The 20,411-nt window shown below is 38.3% G+C and overlaps 1 protein-coding gene across 8 annotated transcripts in view; it reads right to left on the reverse strand.

Annotated features, from left to right (window-relative positions):
- Window positions 1–20,411, reverse strand: part of HIVEP1 (HIVEP zinc finger 1) — a 131,018-nt gene that overhangs the window by 30,512 nt on the left and 80,095 nt on the right. For all 8 annotated transcript variants that reach the window (XR_010387824.1, XR_010387823.1, XM_064507046.1 and 5 more), the window contains one exon: window positions 2,182–8,132. Coding sequence is in view for 6 of the 8 variants with exons in the window: in XM_064507046.1 (XP_064363116.1) it covers window positions 2,182–8,132 (5,951 nt within the window). In the remaining 2 variants the exon portion in view is untranslated. The remainder of the gene's footprint in view (window positions 1–2,181; window positions 8,133–20,411) is intronic.

Here is a 20,411-nt window from a genome sequence, read left to right on the forward strand (position 1 = left end):
GGTAAATCACTCCCAAGTAGAGCTTAAGAACTTTTCATTTTCACCACACTAGTGTGCTTCATTCAAAATGTCAGCAAGAAAGACCAAAGAAAGATTAATAACTGCAATTCTTTTGTAGAAGAAGCAGTGTAAATGTACATGACAGCTGCCTATTATGGCATTTAAGTACTCCTATAGAGTTTAAAAGAGTGCTGTCAAAATATTCTTCAGAATATTGTTATCAATTATTTATATTCTAAACAGAACTTGTTTGTAGACAAAAATTGTTCTTCATCAGGCATACAGTAGCTTTGTTACTGCAGAACTTCTGACAGACAGTTCCTTAAATATAAAATAAACACAAGTAGATGACACAACTACTGTGAGACTTGCCTTTCCTAAAAAGAATTACTCAAACATGTACAACAAAAACCTAAACCAAAAAGTAATCCTCTCCCTGTTTTTTAAATTTAGCACTATTTAAGTACAACATCTTATAAAATGTATGAAGAAGCAGGTTGAAGAAAGTAAAAGGAGATGACTAATATCAAACCAAAATGCAGTTCAGTTAGAGCACTGACACAAAGTCAGCAGTCTGTATGCATTTTCTATATGAAAAATTAAAGATTAAGTTTTGATCTCTCAAAAAAGTGTTGGAAAAATCTCCCACTGACCTCAGGAGGACTAGATTTAACTCTAATACTCTTTTGGCCTTAGGGGTTTCAGAATATTTTCTCAACTCCCCCTGTAATTCTGAAACTATTTCTTCCCTCTTACATAGAGTTTCTCATCTTACTGCTCTTTTCCCCACTGACTTGGTATCTTAGCAAAACATTTAGCAAACACAGAAATATCCCATCAGGGCTTCTGACAGTAACAGTCCAGATCACCCAGTATCAACACAAATACACTTCTTTTCCCAAAATTGTGGTACGTTTCCTGAAGAGCAACTGCAGGCCCCATTGATCCAAATTCTCAGCCAGATGCCCAGAAAGTTGTGCTGCTAGCAGACTGCAGCATGACACAATATGATGGTTTCTAACCTGCCAAACAATTTGCATGTTCTAGACAGTCTCTGTATGATTCTAGAGGAACTGAGCTTCAAGGCTAATGCTCAGCTTTTGCCAAAAAAGGCAAAAGTATGGAGAAGAACATACTGAATACAGGACAAGGAAGAAAGAAGAAAACGACGATGTACACTGCAGCTCTCTTCAGAAGGCATTACAGATTCATTAGATGAGACAATAAAAACTAATATTTGATCCACTAAAAGGACCCTGACGCTTGTTGCCACATTATAGAGCAAAGAGCCACATTTACCTGTTCACAAAGGCATATTGATTAGTAAGGAACACCAAATTCAGTGCAAATAAGCACAGTTTTGGTCCTGTACAGAAAATGAAATCCTGATCACATATATGCAGCCCTAAGACACTTATGGAAATACCAAGTGACTACTCTGCTCTTCCACATTTGACTCTGGGATTGTGGAGTATTATGTGGAGTATTATTGCCCTAAGTATATTCCACTGCAAAAGATTTAACGGCATATTTGGAGCAGTATTAATCCAAGAAATTGGGAGTGCCTTTACGAAAGTGGTAATTTTGTTTTAAATTTTACTGTTTTTGTCATTATTTCACACCAGTGATTAACCTAGGTGGCAGGAAGGGAAATTGGACACTACCCCTCCCACAGTTAGATGATCAGCAATGGTGAAAAATATTTCTATGGCGTATCCATGGACACCCGTTCAGTCTGAGAACTGTCTTATAACAGAAAATACCATCTGATTTTGAAGGCAAAATATACATCTATGATCTTCAATTAACCTTTTTTAAGTTAACAGTGTTTAAAAAATGGTTATACTGGAACTATTTTTGCTGTACCCTTTGCATTTAAAAAAATAGCCAAACACATTCCTTCCAAAACCAAGACTTCATATACAGATTTAAATCCAGGAACTAATTTCCATGAAAAGTGGATAAATCTTTTTTAACAAGTTTTTTAATGGAATTAGTCAAGATCTTTCTAGCAGTTCAATCCAGCATAACTAAAATAAATAAGCACATATATTGTACATGTCATTATTCAAAATCAGAGAAAAAATCAGGCATATTACATTCCCCAAAACATAAACAGGTATGTTTTCTAAAGCACATTCTCCGTAAATGATCAACATACATCAAGCATAATTTAAATACCTTGGTTAAGCTGTTCTTCCACTTGCTTGAATAGACCAATACATCAGATCTGGGATGAGTAGTTCTCGCTTGAGTGTATAGTGGTTTTTCAACTTTCTGTTTTGAATTGAGGAGGGAAAGCGCTACCTTCGTTGGCAAACCAAGTGGATTGGGATTGTGGGGGCTAATGGTCCACGTAGAATAGGCTGAAATTTTCTGGTCACTCTGCAGCAGATGTAATGGTTTTCTCTTCATGAGATAACACCATGTAAAATTTGTCGAGGTCTTGAGGCTTGGGAATGACAACCTCTGCAATTCTCCTGCATTCATCGCAGATAATGTAGTTACAGGTTTTGCTTGACCCTGACTACCGCTTTGCTTGCTCTCATTACTAATACTTGGGGACCTTCTTTCTTGACTGTTAGTTACAGGCTTTGGAAGAGAACTCTGATTATTCACTGGAGACAATTCAGATGGTTTTCTAACTACAAGTACTGCTGATGCTGACAACTTAAAGTCTTCCGATTCTGGTGACTCCTTTGGGGTTTCTGAAACCCCACTTTCAGATGAATGACGGTCAGGCAATAGCAGGTCTGAAGTACTAGCTTTGCTGCTTTTTTCCTGCTGTGGAACACCATCAGGATCTAACAGATGATTTTCAAGAGGCTCTGTGGTGCACACCTGTCTCACCAAAACTGGTTTCTTTTGCTTACTAGTAGGGTCACCAGACCGAAGGTTCAGTGATTGCAGTGGTCTAGCATCTGTCATGCAGGCAGCTCCACTCTCATCTTTAACACGTTTCTGCTGTTTTTCCATGGCAATATCTAAACTGTTGGCTGGGGAAAGCATTCGTTTACTTGAAGCTGTAACTTCCTGTTGAGGGAAGAGTCCACTAACTGGCACCTTCTGAATAATATTCAAAGAGCTAGACAAAGGTGAGTTTCTGGTTCCATTATCAGGTAGTGAATTTTCAAATTCAAATGAATTTGGCAAAGTCCTCTGACAATCTTTGTGAGAGTTTGGCAGCTGAGTTTTACCTTCAAGCGTTGGCACTGTCACAGCATTTGTTTTACAAACAGATTGATTTACCTGCTCCTGGGTCACTAAAATGTGAGGAAGGGGTGTAACAGTTGCAAAGCCATAGGATGGCATACTACTGTGAATACGGACAGGAACTACAAAAGGAGGAATTTGATGTATTTGACTGCTGCAGTTATCAGGGATAATCTGTTTTAGAGGAGGCACAGAATATGGATTAGACATATTATCAGACAATTTAGTCTGCATTTCAAAGGAGGATGCATTCTGGTCCACCCCAACTTGACTTGGAACAGTCTGGGTTGCTAAAGTATTTTTTATTAATTTAGAAGAGTATGGCTGACCTATATGCAATGTTTTAACTTGAAGTTGATACTTAGGTGCAAAACAGTCCTTTTTTTCAGTGGGGTGACATGAAAGCGTGTATGTGTTTGCTTGTTCTCCTTGCGCTGAGGCTTTAGTAGATGTCTGGGAAGGCTGATGCAAGGCTGGCTGTCCCAGATTATTCAAAACATGATCTACAGGCTGCTGAATGGAAGACAGGCTAACAGGATTACAATTCTGAATTGCAGAGTGAGGCCTGGAGTGAGTCTGTGAATGCTGAGTACTTGAAGGAAACTCCACTGAAGACTTGCTGGAGGTCTGCAACCTGTGAAATGGCACTGTGAGCACATCTGTAGCCTGAGCAGTCTGAAATGAAGAAGTTGATTTAATTTGAGGCTGATGATTTTCTGGAGCAATATTTAAAGATATTTGTCTTACAAATGGTCCCCTCCTCCTTTCTAGCAGAGGTACATGTCCAGTAACGCCATTTCCAGGAGACAATTTTGGAGCAGCTACCTCTACAAGTGAGGCAAGTTTCGATGGAGACATATTTCCACAGTCAAAAGACTTACTCCTGTAGTCTACAACCTCCATTGATGGCTGTGTGCAGCTGATTTGCTCAGATGCAGCACGTCTCATTTCCCTGTAATGAGGGCCCGGCACACCCAGTACATTAGAGCCAGCAGGAATCATAAGGAATTCTGTTGACTTATTAATAAGCTCTACGTTGGAAGGATTCTCAGCCTTGGAAATTTCATCTTTATCAAGTGAAGCTGAGAAACTAGAGGCATGAGACAAACTACTCTCCCTACTTAGACTTCTGGAAAGTGTGGAGTCAACGCTTGATTCAGCAGATGAATGTTCCATTTCAGCCAAGCGAATTCTTTTCTTCTTTGGTGGAAGTTTTTCTGTGGGCAATTTTGATAGAGTTTCACTACGCTGTGGCCAGTTAAATCTTTCTGTCTTTTCCTGATCACTGTACTGGTTTTCTTGGTCCCTGTCTGGTTCTTCTGTGACCAGTATTTCAGGAACCTGGATGTTATGCTGGCGAACAAGTCTTGATGGCTGAAGCGGTGTACTTCTCTCATGAGAAACTATCTGACTTCCCTGAGCTTCCCCCCTAGGTGCTTCTGATGATAGCGGTTGATGATGTTGGGAAGTATTCAGATGACAGTGTCTATCCTCTTGGATTACAATCGTATTCAAAGAGCGGTGCTCTGTAACCTTGTTGGGCTCTTGAAAAGAAACTGGTGAGACTCTTTCAAAAGACTCTGATTTCTCAAATGAGCTATTTCTGCTCAGTGAATTAGTATGCTGTATAACTGAAATGCCAGTCCCTTGCCTTTTCAACTCTACCTTTTCTTGCGTAACTGAACTTGCCTGCTTTTCAATAAGTGGAGCCATCTTTGGCTCAGTAGTCTGATCCGTGCCTCGAGCCACAAGCTGAATTTGTGAACTTTGAAGTACAACATTGCTTTGCTGCTGTGAACCTACTACTGTTGCACTGTGTTTTGACAAACTGGAAGAATTTGATGGTTTACTCTGGCTGTTGGCATTCTTTGATGGTATGTTCATATCATTTTGCTGTGGGTCATCATCATCTCCAACACTTTTCATTTTCCTTCTTTTCCTTATCTGAGGTGTCTGTTCCCAGACACCAGTTGAACTAGTGACTCTGTAGTGAAGAATTTGAGGTTGTGTACTATTGGGAACAGTTTTATGCTCAGGTTCTCGGATTGCAGCTTTAGTTTTAGGTCCATGCAATTCCGAACAATAAAATTTCTTGTGGTTTTCAAAATTTTCCAGTTTTCTATATCTGTTTCTGCAGGTTTCACACTCAAACATTGTCCCTCGCACTTGAGGTGATTTCTTTGCTTTTTCTAAATTTGATCCTTGTGCCAGTGACTTGCTCCTTTGCAATAAGGATTCATTTGATAAATTACATCCTAGATAACTTTCTTCTATAGATCGTACTGGTCCAAGAACTTGATTTTCAGCAGTAGAAGAATCTTCTACTGCCGCCTGTCGAACAAGGGTCCGAGGATGTCCACCTTGATTCAGTGGAGTAGCAGGTCCTGACACAAAAACATCATCATATAAAGAGCCAATTTTATCATCAAACGATTGACTTCCTCGAAGTGGATGAGGGGGAGGTATTACATTTGGAGGTACAGCTGAATAACTGGTAGTAGGCATAGAATTACTTCTTGTTATAGGTAAACAGTCAAGGGATGGTACAGACAGAAGAAAAACTTGCTTTGATTTTTCTGTGGGTGTGAAAGGAGACTTTGGTATATCAGAGCTTGAACTAGTTCTTCTTCCCATGGGTTTTAAATCAAACTGGAAGGAATCCTTAAATATGTAGGATTTTGGTGAATCTATGCTTCCTCTTCTTGAAAGAGATGTTCTTCTTGGTTTCACACTATCTAACTGTTTGTCATCCACAACAGCTTCATTATCAGAAATTAACTTTGAGATACGCTCCTCAAGGGTTTTTGTGGCCATGGGTGGTCGCATTTGGCCAGAGAGAATCAAATTTTTTTCAGTACAAACTGTCTGAACTGCAGATGCCACCATTCCACTTGCTCGTGGCACACAGGGCAGATTTTTATTTGGGTCTTTTTCAGAGGTCAGCAATCCTCTTACAAAAGGAGCTGGTGGGCTCATTGTTTGATCAGCACTTTCAGAACGAGAAAAATAACCAGAATCGGTACTACCTAAACTTCTAGGACTCAAAAGGCATTTTCCTTGCTGATCTTGGGAACAATCAGTTGCCTGTTGTCTCTGGAGCTGAGCATGCACAGCTCCTATTGCAGACCCTAGCTGTTCCTCTAATAGGCCCATTTCTATCTTCTGTTGTTGCTTTACATCATTCTCCTTCAATGAGGCTGTGTGTGTTACATTTGACTGAAGATTTGTCACTTTAAAATCTCCTTTCTTCTGTGCTGCAGCAAGCTCTGGTGCTGAATCTGTGACTTTGGGACTATCAGCTCTTAAAGGAGAAACATTAACAGGATGAACTACTACTTTTGGTAAAGCTGCCCTTACTTGTGGTTCTGTATCATGTAATGAGGAATCACCTGCTATACAGTCTGGGTTGCTCAATGGAATAGGGCTTCCTTTCTGTAAAGTTTCTGCACTTGAAATGACTTTCACTATTTGTGCAGGTTCCAGTTCTTGATCATCTTGTCTTTCATCAGCAGTGCCTTCGTCTTCACTTTCACCACTTTCTTCCACATCTGAGTGAATACTAAGTGCTTTGTCTGAGTCATGAGATAAGAACAGACCACCAGAATCTGGCTGCAGGACAAGTCCAAGTTTGATAGCATGTGCATGAGATTTTTTGTGCTTATACAGATTGCTTTTGGTTTTAAATGAAAACCCACATGTCACGCAAGGATACGGTCGCTCTCCGGTATGGGATCGGATATGCTTTTGGAGAACACTGGGCTTGGCACAGGCCCGATTACAGTACTCACAGACATATTTCCCTAGTTTTTTAGGCTTCTGGTCTTTCAGGAGATTACATATTTGTTCTACACCATGATTTACAACTGATGCTATCTGGGCTGAACTGTAGATGGGACCTATAGACAAGTGTGTGGAACTGGATGTGTTAATTGGCAAAGGTGAAGACGAACTAGCTACTAACTGGTTTTGAGGAAAAACCTGAGTTACCGTGGAAGATGAGGTGTGAACAACAGAAGAGGTTACTGCTATACTGTATATCTGCTGAAGTTTGGGGTTTTCTTGACTCTGCTGTTGCACCAGCGATCTAGTGAAACTTGGACACATAACTACCTGGTGATTTTGTTGACTGGTTTTAGTAATAAGGTCTTGTGAATGAGAAATTGATTGGATCTGTGCTTGTCCACTCTTAGCTGTTGTTGCTACATGAACATTGTTTAAAGTACACGGGTAATAGTGTGATCCAGCTGCCAACTCATGCTGTGACAAAACAGACGGATTTTGGACACTCATCGTATTGGATGTGAGACTAGAAGAGGTGCTCACAGTTTTATTTGGTCTCAGTTTCTCTATCTGCATCCCGTAAGGGGGGCACTCTTGTGCTAAGGTGTTCAGTTCAGGCTCCATAGCTTTTAATAAGACATCAAATGCAGTACGAGTACATGGGGATGCAGTACTACCATCATCAAAAGTAATACATTCATTACTGTCAGTCTTTGCTTTACTTGATATGGAGTTAGAGAGAGACTTCTTCTCTGGCAAGTTTAATTGGTTTGCATCAGAATCCTCCACTGTCTGTTTACTCAGCTCCAAGGACTGATGTACCAGTGAAAGCTTTGTCTGCATTGATTTCTCAGATTTGGTTGTTTCAACACTTATCTCATTACTAAGTGCTCCTCCATTTTGTTTGGTACACTGATTTCCATTTTGCACAGGTAAATGATTCTGTGCCTTGGTGTGTTCTGAGGCATCTGGAAGAACTTTTAATGGTGAAGGCTCTACAGTTTGTTTAACCTTGGCTTCGGCAGGACTTCGCAAAGGCGATTTTGGTATTTTTTTTAGATGGTTTTCAGTTACAATCTTTTTTCTTTTCACACCCTTAATTGTATCTGGGGTTCCTCTAGTACCAGCATCTGCGATTTCTGTTTAAACATAAAGAGAATAAAAAATAATATTAAAACTATATAATGCAGTTATGCTATTCTATCATCTCTAAGTTTCGACTGTAAGAGTAGTTCATGCAGTAAGCCCTGGGGCAACAAACTGTCCCTCTCCCAAGCCTCTGATATTTTTAAGAGTAAATGTATTTTCCTGAGGATCTATTTTATTTTAATCTAAAAAGAGTAATGCTTTCCAATTTATGCTGTAAAACATTACAAAAGTAATTTACTATAGGAAAAGCTGCAAAGAAATTTTTTAAAAATAAAGGCTACTGAAAAAGTATTTTAGTGTTTATAGAAACTCCTTTTCAGATAAAATAAAAATAAATCTCTCTTTTGCACTTGTAGTAGTCAAGGAATGAAGACAACTTCCTCATGGTTATATCTGTAAGTGGATTTATCATGGAAATGGCACAAACCACCCACACCATCTGTCAAATACTGTATTTCAGAGCTCCAATTACTAAACTTCCATAGCATTTCAGATGAGCAACTACTTCAGATGAATAAAATCAGTCACACTTAAATGATTTTCTATTTGTGCATCATGAAACAAAATAAACTAAATTTGAATTATTTCATTGCTAGCTACACTTGTTGCTCATTTTAAGCAGGTATGCACAGGAATTTTCAGGGGTGTAGTGAACAGCAAATGATCTGCTATGTTATTCAGCAGAATAATTTTGTAGCAAGTATATACATTAGTTTGTACAGAGTCCAATTTCCTCCAGAACAAAAAAACCATACAGACTGAAGTTGTGTTGATATTTACAAACTTTTTTTTATATTGATACCAAATGTAACACACTTTCGTTTACCTCAACAGTGTCATATTTAATCTGTTAGTTAAATATATTTTACCTCTCTCCTAACATAGAAACACCTAGACAATCATAGCCACTATCTCAGCTAGCATCAGGGGTAGTGACTGCCGAGCAAGCCCAGTATTAAATGAATGTAAATCCATTCTCTCAGACTTTAACAACTCATTCATTAGGCTGCTAGCCAAAACCATATTCATCTTATTGCCACTGTTCAAAGCAAAGTAGGGTTATGATGTGACTGGGAAGCTGATGCCTCTGAAAAGTTTCAGCTGTATATGTATTTTGAGAAGCAGTATTGAGTAACTCCATGTAGCATGTTTGCCTGCACATAGAGTTACTAAGGAACAGGGTTTTTTGTGCAATTCTATATAAAAGCAAGCCTTAAGACAACATTAAGTGGACAAAATCGTCACAGTTAACCTCAAAAGGCAGTAAATGGAGAAAGCATAGATTTTGCAGTACTGATCAATTCTACAGCCCACTTTTCAGTGGCTATAAAGAGTATCCTCTTGCAGAAACACCAGCTGGCTTCTACTCTGCCATGGGAGGAAAGCCAATGTATATGTGCATCTGATGAGACACTGGAGCTGATGAATCCAGGGTGAAATTTAAAGGAAATCCAGGCAACGCCTAAAGCTAGTCTAGCAGAAGAGAATGCAAGGTGCCCAGCAGAAAAAGGGCAAGAAGATGATCAGGCACGGTTTACTCCATGCCAGAGCATAACATGATTGGACTGTGTGCTAAGGGCACAATTTGGGCACTTGGAAGTTCAAAATCTTGTGTCAAACTGGATGCTAACTTGTTACACATATATCCATTCAGGGCAAACAGATATTCTGGAGATTTCCTTTCAAACCAAAAGATTAAAGAACACACACTACCTAATGCATAATATACCTGCACATATGGAAGTTTGCATTCTGCAGAGCCTGACATACTACTCTCATAGCCTCAATAGAGGAAATTTAACTATAAAGAGTAGGATACTGTTTTGTCACATACTGCAGTCTCATAAAAGATGCATCACCTCTAAAATTCATCTCCAGAACTAGTGGCTCTGAATCCTAACTGTGGAGAGTTTCTCTTTATCTTGTGCATCTGAAAAGAAATCTCTGTAGCAATCTTTCATTTAACCTTTAAATTAACTTTGCATTTATTGCTTTATCACCAAAACCTATTCATATTAGACTGGATTTAGCATATTCAAAGCAGACCCATCTTCCATCATGATGTTTTGTACTTTCCATTGCTTTGCAATTAAACAAGTATCTTACACAAATAAATGACCACCAATATTAATAACAGTGATTTCCTTCTACTTCATAGTCTACTGAAACTCTGTTTACAATAACAACAATTTTACATTAGTCAAAGAGAAAATAACTCAGTAATTATATATGAAGGTGCTTTTAGCCATGGTTTGGTGATCTCTCAGAAACATGGCCATGTTAATTGAGTGTAAGTAACATGGTTCCTTTTATGCACACATTGCAGCTTTTATCCTGTCACAGTCACGCCTCCACACCTATCACACTGGCAGTGTTTGTACCAGAGCGCTGAGGGACGATCCAGGCAGATTACGCACAGCTGAGGAGTTAAGAGCACTGGTGGAACACGAACACAGAAAGGAAATAAGGGATGTGAATCGGGAACATCCAAGTGAACTAATCCACACAAAAAGACTAATGTGTTTTATACTGTGGCAATCAAGCAATCAAAAGACTTGCTTCTATCTGATGCCTAAGAATATGAAGTAGCTGCTGTTCCTGGGTTTCGGCAATACTGAGCAGAGCAGCAACCATACTCAAACTGAACCATACTAGCAAACAGGAAACCAACACAGCTGAAAGATTTAATGTGGCCTGAGAAAGTCTTAAAGAAAAGCACAAATGTATCTGTAACCTATCAATTAAGTGACTAAGAATTTAAATCTGCTAAGAAAAGAAGATTAGACTTCTCCTATAAGCGATCTACTTTTGTACCTTAAAAAAATAGCCCAACACATGCCAAATCATAAAGATGTTTAGGAAATTGTTTGAAAAGGAAAGAAAAAAGAACAAACAAAGGCAAGTTACGTATTACTTACCATTCAAAAGTGGTCATTTATAATCACTGATTGTGTTGCTTCTGCACAAATAAGATTTCTTATTTGTATTTCTGACTCTACTGCCTACATCATCTGTGATTTCAGAGATAAGAGTCTTAGCTGTGCTTCACTGAACCGGTCTATAATATCCTGCAATAATGTACTTTCTTAACAATGGCTTCACAAAGCTTAACAATAGCAAAAGTCCTGGGCTCTACTTTAGTCCTTGATAATATAGAAATACATATTATTAATGGAAATATTCACCTCAATTTATGTTGAAGATATTCTATTACACATTTGTTAATTTACAGCTACCTGGCTGCACAAAGATCAACTCCGTCACTATTTCTAGAGGCAATTACAAAACTGGCGGAAAATATCAGTCCCAGAATGCTAATCATCCTGGGCCTTGAGAGCTCCCAACTTGCACGAGGGTGATAACTTTCCAGGCCCATGGTAAGTTATCAGCTCCCACACATCTCAACAAGCTGACAATAAGCAAAGAGAATGTAAAACATCCTGATATAGGGGGGGTGGAAGACTATTTCATTTTCTTTCTCTCTCTGCCACTCCTTTACATATTCTGCTCACTTCCCTGTGCACTCTCAAACCCCTTTCCCTCTTCAGCTGGTAAAGCTTCTGCAATAAGTCCTCTTTTTCTTAGTTGGTGTTCTTCTTCTTCTTCTTTCTTAAAGTGCTGTCATTTCAATCAAATGTCTAAAAAGTATCTTTTTCATAAACTTTATTACATCAAATAGGATTAAGCTACCTGGTCCAAGAGAACAGGTAACTAGGCCATTGGGCTTAGCACTTCACTTTTCACAGAGCAGAGGCACCAGAGCATCCTTTGGCTTTCCTGTTTCACTCTCCTTTGTTTGCTTTATTCTGCTTTTCTATCAGTACTATTTTTTTTAAATTCTGCTTCTTCACTAGGAATTCTGCACTTAAAACATGACAAGACAAACTGGTGTTTCTAAACATGACTTTGTTCACCTGTAATCTCTCTACTGCACTTTTCTCTAAGCACAGGAAATGGAGCAAAAGAGCACAACTGGGATGGTGTAGACAGCAATCTAGTGCAGTAACTCATGCAGCAAATAAAGGCCAAGTATAAGCGATTGAATTTGTTCTTCCTTAGCATTCACTGGCAAATTAGACAATGTCTTGACAAAATGATCTCAATGGTTTTGTTTAAGTAACTTTCAGAACTGCCTGTCTCAAAGCCTACATATTATTATAACACCCACTCTCCTTCTCTCCCTTCTAATGTGCTTGTACTAAAAAAAATAGGAAAAGAATAATAGAGAACTGAAGCAAAGCACCAAGCTCCTTTCCTTCTCAGTGCTACCCTGGGAAACATTTAGTTAGCAGCACCACTGTCTGACCCTACAGTCCAAAGAATGGCACAGTCTTCATCATCTCATGCGCTCATTTTACACTACACAGTAAGTTTTAAAACCATGGTAGGCATACATACAAGGACCAGATTTTCAAATCAAAGCTTATGTTCCTAAGTCTGTACTTTGGCTTGAGACAACTGCTGTTGAGATCAAGCCTCTTCTGAACGTGTCTAAATATTAATTGATAAGATAAGCCTTAAACAAATAGCAAAAAGGTTACTCGAACAATTAACAACAGTAGCGTTGCAAAGATGTGAGGTTTTTCAAAAGCAAGAGATGCCATAGCTAAAGATCTTCTGAATAAAGCTAAACTTCCTGGTGTCTTTAAATAGTCAAACTATTCTTATACTTCACATCTGATGCTTATTTAATTTTGATTTCACTAGAACTGTTGTAAAGCAGTCATCAAGAAGGAACCGATCCACTGAGTGTTTCCATGAATAAGTAAGGAACATAATTCTGGGATAAAGAAATAAGTCTAACCTCCAATGTAAGGCCACCAGGAATGACATTAATCATACTACACTTTCATTTTTTATCAAATTACCTCTTTAAACTTCATGCTGCCTCCTGGACGTTAATTAAGTACTGCCAAAGATATTTTTCCTAAAATTTTCCAAAGAGTAAAAAAAATCACAATTACATAAACCACACATATAACTATGAAAATGTTCTCAATCGATAGACAGCTTTGAACAAGATTAACTTAAGTGCTATGCTTAATTTTAAGCACAGACAGACACAATTTCAAAGTCAATGATGAACAATTTTAAGAGTCTTACTTCAGGGGCTTACTTCAGACTTCTTGAGAGGGTCATAAAGTGGTCACTCAGCATTTTAGAGGTCAGGATGCAAGTCAAAGAATTTGGGGCACTCCAAATCAGCAGTGACATCTGAAAATCTCTGTTAGTAGGCTTAATCTATGCTTAAATGCTTTTATTGTTGAGGGCGCCAGTTCAAACATTCACAGAGTGGACCCTTAAAAACCATTTGATCTGTGTGTAAATCATAAATTAATTAATTAAAAAACGGGAAATTTTGACACTGAGAAGCTAAAGCAGTCTGATTAAGTATTCAGCTGAGTGTCTGTCTATGCCAACAACAGTCCTTTTGCTTATATCAGCAAATACTGGGCCATTCCATAAGGTACGGATGAGGAAAGTATGGGCTCACGACTTATTTCATACTGCCTGCAAATACATGATTATTTTTCTTGGTGTTTTTAACAGCCAACACTAAGCTCTGTGTTGATACATGACCTATCAAAGGTACTGCATTGGCTCACAGAAAGGAACAGATTCCCTAGTCCTGTTTCAGGGGTTGTATCACACCAAGTTTTCATACTGGGATGACTATTCTGTTAGCATATTTCTTCTTTTTAACCAGAACAGTGAAAGTCCTACTAACACAATCACCAAGGAAGGCGCAGCTATGCCAGTACATGGTACCGGTACTCACGCTAGTAGTTCCATTAACCTCAATGAGGTTATTAATTTTTGCAAAGTCACTAGCAATATTAATTGCCTCTACCATCACAGTATGATAAGCCTGCAGAATCAGTGTATCTCAAGTTCACGTGTTAAATGTAAAAGTACAGAAAATGTACAGTGGTACATACATCAGTGAATCATAACAAGTATATCTGCTAGTAAATGAGTTTCCCCATATTTAAAAAGTACTATTTCACAGGATCATAAGATTACACAGGTTGGAGGGCACCTCAGAAGGTCACCTTGTCCATCCTCCACTGCTCTTCCCTTCTTCACAAATCCAATCATTTTATCATAGAAGTCATTTTATCATCATCATTTTATCATATTTTATCACAACAATTTCCATTTTTAAGAGACTGAGTAACATACATAAACCTGAAGACCTGCCAAATACTTTTGTGTACGTGTAATAATTTGCATGCTGCTATAGTTCTTCATCTTATTCGGTCTTCTGGATCAATCTATGTACCAACAATACACTCTGTGGCTATCTGGAGAACGGCATGTCCCAGGAATCCTGCTTTTCTATTTTTCTTGGTACTAAATTCCATTTTCTGTTCCCAACGCCCACCATCAGACAAATAACGTCAGTAAACCCTGTGCATACTTCGTCTTCGTAGCAAAAGTAACAGGCATCTCAACAAAAACAACACAATCTAAAAATGTTCAGTTTGTTCCACGCGATGCTTTAGTATCCCTACATATATAGCTGGTATTGCTTTATATCTAATTCTATTCCCGTGCAATTTATAGGCTTTTAAATAAAAACACTCTAAGAAATACCCATATTGTTGGCTACCAAAAGTAAGTAACAGTTAAGAACGGACAAACATTGTTTAATAATGTTTAGTACAAATTGCAATGTTTAAAGCATACACTCTACTATTTCTACTAATTCTATATCAACACTCGCTGGTTGTCATTTTGAAGATAACACTGGGGAAAGGGAGAAGTATTTCTTGCCTTTGAATAATATTTTTCCTGAAATAATCGGCCTGGAATGTGAATGATTTGCACTTCACATTTTTCAAACTAGCATGAGGGACAAAGCAGCTAATGTGGCAGTGAAGAGCCTACTTAGACTCTACCTCTCAGCACCTCTGTCACTAGGGTATAAGCCGCAATATATAACTGAAACTGAAAGGGAAAATAACTTTTTGGACCCACCAAAGCTGGACTATACAGATATCTAAATATTCCACTCGCATTAAATCAAAATATAAATGTTTCTTTCCCGAGAATCAAGAATATATACAACCTAACACAAAAAGTAAAACAGATGATAGTTTAAATGTGCAGCCACAGAGAAAAGTGTACACTGGGCTACACCTCAAATACTAAATGAAATACCTTGGAATCATCAGTGAGAGCAGGCTGGATTAGCTTTATAAATTGAGCAATAACATTTTAGCATACAGTGAGACACCTTCCCCGCAAGGCACACAGCTTGGATTTATCAGGAAGTTCTTCTGTGATACAGTTTCATCCCAGACATAAGAGCCTGCCAGCTCTTTTTTGCCTTGGGATAGGTAAAGAGCAAATGACAAGTTACAGTCTGTGGCTGTCTTTATGACTAAATCTTCTAACGTCACGACTACTCACATCAAGATAACTTTGACAGTGAGGATTCTGAGGGGGGTGTAAGGATATAATTACCCTACACTAACAAGACCAAGAAGGATCTTCTTTATAACAATATGATCTCATTTTGTGCATTTAGCTCCTTGGCTTGGGTGAAGAAAGTAACAACCAGCAGAGCTTTAGCCATAAATATAGCTTGCTTAATGAGGAAGACCATCAAGAGCAAACAGCAATAAACATTTGACCTCTGAGGTAACACCAGAGCCCCAGCTGAGAAATGCAAATATCCATATGTGAATGGGAACAGAATATAACATTTCAGCATATCTGCAGATAAATCTCTGACCAAAATCCAAAGTGAAATGGATGGTTTTTTTCCTAAAAAGAGTTAATTTCCTGCCCGGCATGAAACATTAAATGAAACATGACATTTGATACTGATTGCGATTTCCCAGCATTACATGCATAAAAAGCAGCAGAGACAGAATCACTGTGAAGTTGCACAGGGCTTGAGCACTTTGCTGAAAGACAGAGGAAGAGTAACACAAGAATGGCAAAAGCCTTCCACGGGACCTGTGGTTAATGCCTAACTACTTCCACAATGTGTCACATATGGACATTCAGCAGTGGCATGCATTACAGCTTTCATTTAAACATGTGGAAAAAATTTAAAACATTTAATATATTATGTAGCCCTATGAAATTTATGTACTGCTCTGCATTATAGCCATATGACAACAATCAATCTCGTGATCCATGCAGAAGCCTTTACACTAAACATGGAGAACTAGTCACTGCCCAAGTGCTCTTAAGGTAAAACACATCAACTGTTAGCAGGTGGAGAGACAATGTTTTGATAGCTAATGTCACTAGCAACCTAAGCCTGAGAAGATCTCCTTTGCTGGGCATGCCAAAGACATGAAAATTATAAGATTTAAAAAAAGAAAAAAAAAAGGCAAACTAATAAGCTCCCAGTCAAAGCCTAATTGAAAACCAGTTCTACCCAGTTATCCAAGGAAGAATAAAGACATTTAAACATAACCACTTAGAGAAAGTATGTTGCCAGAAATTAAATAAAATACCTGAGGAACATCTGGAAATCCTCCTAGAATGTCAGGCAATGTCATGAACAGTTTCAGAATTAAATTATTTCTTTGCAATTTAAGGATGATCAACTGTTACTGATAAGTTAGGATTTGGCTAATAAATCATACATAATAATAGTTAAAGCAACTTCTGCCCCTAACACACAGAGGAAGAAAGGCCATTAAAACAAGATTACAAAACAGTGATGAAATAGCAACCAATTTTAGGATTATCAGCAAACAGCAACTGCTATCTGGTCAGATGATATACTGAATATAAACTCCCCAAGAATTTCCCTCATGAGTCTCAGAGGAAAAAAACAGAAAATGAAAATAACAAGATATTAACTAAATTCTCTTTGCATGTAATGATGTTCAGCTGGAACAAGCTCCTTAGTCATATTCTCAGCACTTCTTTAATACAAACTTCCATTTGAAAAGCAGGGATCCACTGGAATAATTTCCATACTGCTTCTAGCAATTACAGACAGATAAAGAGTACCAAAGAGCTCAGAGCAAACAACCACACTAAAAATACAGAAAAGGAGCTCTGGCTAAGAGAGCAGGAAAAGTCTTATGCACCAGGTCTTTCTTTTAAGATTAAATGGCCTTATGAATGTGACAGAAGCAGAAATTGCTTTGATGGATATCTAGAAAGCAGGAATGTCCTAACCACAGAAGCTCCGTCTGGCACTCTGAAGGATGCTCCTCCCCCAAAGTAGGTTTCTTTCTGCATCAGTGGAAGGTCCTTGAAGCCAAGACCATTGAGCTACTCAAAGATCTTTTCTTTCCCCATCCTTGCCTCTCCTTTTCCACATATGCACAAATTCCCTCCTTTCTCGCTCTCAAACACATACACAAATGCACCTTTTAACAGTTTCTTATGAGAGACTCTGTCCAAGTCAGCCTGTTGCATCCAGCTTCCAGATAGCGGTACTCTGCATCTATTTCAGCATCCATTTATGAAATACACTTTCCCTTTAGAAGGAGGCCAAAGGAAACAGACAACTCCCTGAGTTAAAGGAGTATCTGGAAAGTATGAAAAACACACTCATTACTCATGTGCAAGGCAGACTACAAGGAAGCTAGCAAGTCAAAAATTTTGCTTTCCACAGCTGGCTTGCTCCCAGTTCACATATGCTAAAATTAGCAGCCTATCAGGTTTACAACAGGTATGCCCATTGAACTAGCTAGTTTGTTAGCTCAGCATCCTCTCACCACAGAAAAGAGCTTGTTCTGACCTCAGATGTTAGAAACTTTCAAGAAATCCTTCTATTCATTAAATCTGTGTCAACCTCAGAATGTTACTTGGTCTGAAAAGAAGTCACTAATTTTACAATACACTGTAGCCATGTTTTGGAAGAGCCATTTTTCATTTACTGTTAGGAAGATTCTCTTTTAACAAGTGTTTTAGAATGTTAATTTCTATAATGCCCCTTTGGAAACGACACAGAGGTTGAAATCTCTCTTTCACTAAACTGTCACTCAAAAAATTTGCTATACTTGTCAAAAAAGTCGAAATACTATTACTTTAACATTACATTGATGTTATAACCAAGTTCTCAGAATAGCTTCAAAGGATGAAATGTTCAATTTAAAATTGTAAATCTGTTTGTCTGCCTGTCAAAACAATACTAGTTCTTGCTGTGTCTAGCACCAGCAATGGATTCACTGAGCAGATTTCAGCTGCTAGAAGTCTAAACTATATGTACTAACCAAAGAAAATTAAAACAGAAATAGCAGATACAGACATGGACTCACAATCCTGGAGGAATACAGGAGCCACAAAACACCTTGGGTTATGCCCATACTCTAATACTGTTCTCAGACCATTAAAGGACATGTAAAGATCTCCATTTTTATCAGTTTCCCTCCAATAGCAAAATGGGGACATTAAAATTTACTTAACTGTTGCAGACAGAAGCAATGAAAAAGGAGGATTAATGATATCAGAGACTATTCCTGCTCCCATTGAAGTCAGCAGAATTTTCTCACTGGCCTTCATGGGCACAAAACCATGCATCCAATGTGCTTGAACACAGAAAGAATGAACTTTTCAGGTCATAATTGTTATTATTAGCAGCATGCAATATTCCTTTAGTTTGAAAACACCAGAGACCTTAAGAACAGAAGGAACCTTGTGAAAATCTGAGATCCTGTATCACATGAGCTACAGATACTCATAGTTTCCAAGAATTCCTGCATTGAGCCAATCACTGCTGTTTGAGCTGCAGTAAATATTTCAGAAAGATAATTCAATCTTGATTTTAAGTCTTACAGTTTGATGTACACAGAACTGTTTAAATAAACTACCTCTTGCACACATGGATTGACATATTTTAATGTAGGTACAAACACTTTATGAAATCAGACATCAAAAAAATGCACAACTGAATCGCATGAAATATTATTGCTGGCTTGTAGCTTCAAACATTTGGAAAGTATAAGGTAGGTAGCTCTGCTGTACATCAACAGAAAAAGTAAAGAGGCTAGCTAATCCTCTCACCAGCATTAAGTAGCAAATAGGACACTAATGTAGCTCGTGACTTTTGAAGATTACATACTTCCATTTAGAGCAACTATATTTCCAGCCCATATGGTTGTTGAAGATAAGCACAGAAAGACAAAAAAAATGTGAAACTTTGGATCTTTGTGTTTTTTCCTGTCCAAAAAGTAAATGTACAGTTTCCTACAAATACGAAATGTAAAGAAAGTATTTTGGGCTGACAGTATTGCAAGCAGGAAAGAATCAAAAAAGATCACATACTTGCAAACCTACAGGAAAAATTCAAGGCAACATCTGTGGAGGGTGAGATCACTCTAAACTTGTAAGTCAAAATGCTTTAATTTTTTTAGTTCCACATTACCAGATTTTGTTTGATCCCCCCTCCCCCTTTCATTCAGCTTCCTATTTCCCTTGAACATCGGGATAAAAGAGCACAGCGTTGACCACAGCTGATGAAATATGCTGTGGGGTACATCACCAGCATGCAGTGGTCCCACCTGCCTTATGGCAAGGAGAGGTGCAGAGGCAGGAAGAGGGAGGTTAGGAGTGCCTGCAAGGAGGGGAGGAAAGGGAGTGAATCCGCCTGATCCTTCAGGGCTAGATGGCAGACAAATCAGAGTCGTCTGTAAACTGGGACGTGACAACATTAAAAGGGCATTAATCTTTAAGGTAATATATATGCGACATTTTGATTAACTAGAAAGAACACTGGTATATTAATAATACTGTAGATGAAAATCCCTCTATAATTTTGTCGGTAACATGTATACATTTAACAAGAGTGGTATAAGGTAGAGTTTGGAAGGACTCACAAAAATATTCTCACACTCGAATACTTATCAGACTACTCATGAAATATGTCTACAATGAGTAACAGAACCTACATCCTACATTTCTGAGTTTAAGTCCCATGCTTCCATTTAAAGTGCCAAAATTCCTCACCTAAATTCCAGTGCAGTTCAATTTTCTGGAGAAATAATATTCTAATTAAAAAAAATAGCAGATGGGCAAACAAGGTGAAGTACAATTGATGCAATTTCAGCTGCCTCTCTGCCATGCCAATACAGTACCTTGAAGGCCCGTAAGTGTAGGGGGAACATATGTGCTTGTGGATTCTGCATCTCAGAGAATTTTCATTGCTGATAAATAATCTTTCCTTTCTTCGTTCTTTCTGTACATGATAGTTCAAATATATATTCACACAGTAGCTGGTTCCACATAGATATCATCACATGACATATATCAGTAGATGGAGACTCTCATAGTCCTGCATGCAAAAAGTG

The sequence above is a fragment of the Dromaius novaehollandiae genome, chromosome 2 (assembly GCF_036370855.1).
Source record: "Dromaius novaehollandiae isolate bDroNov1 chromosome 2, bDroNov1.hap1, whole genome shotgun sequence".
NCBI lineage: Eukaryota > Metazoa > Chordata > Aves > Casuariiformes > Dromaiidae > Dromaius > Dromaius novaehollandiae.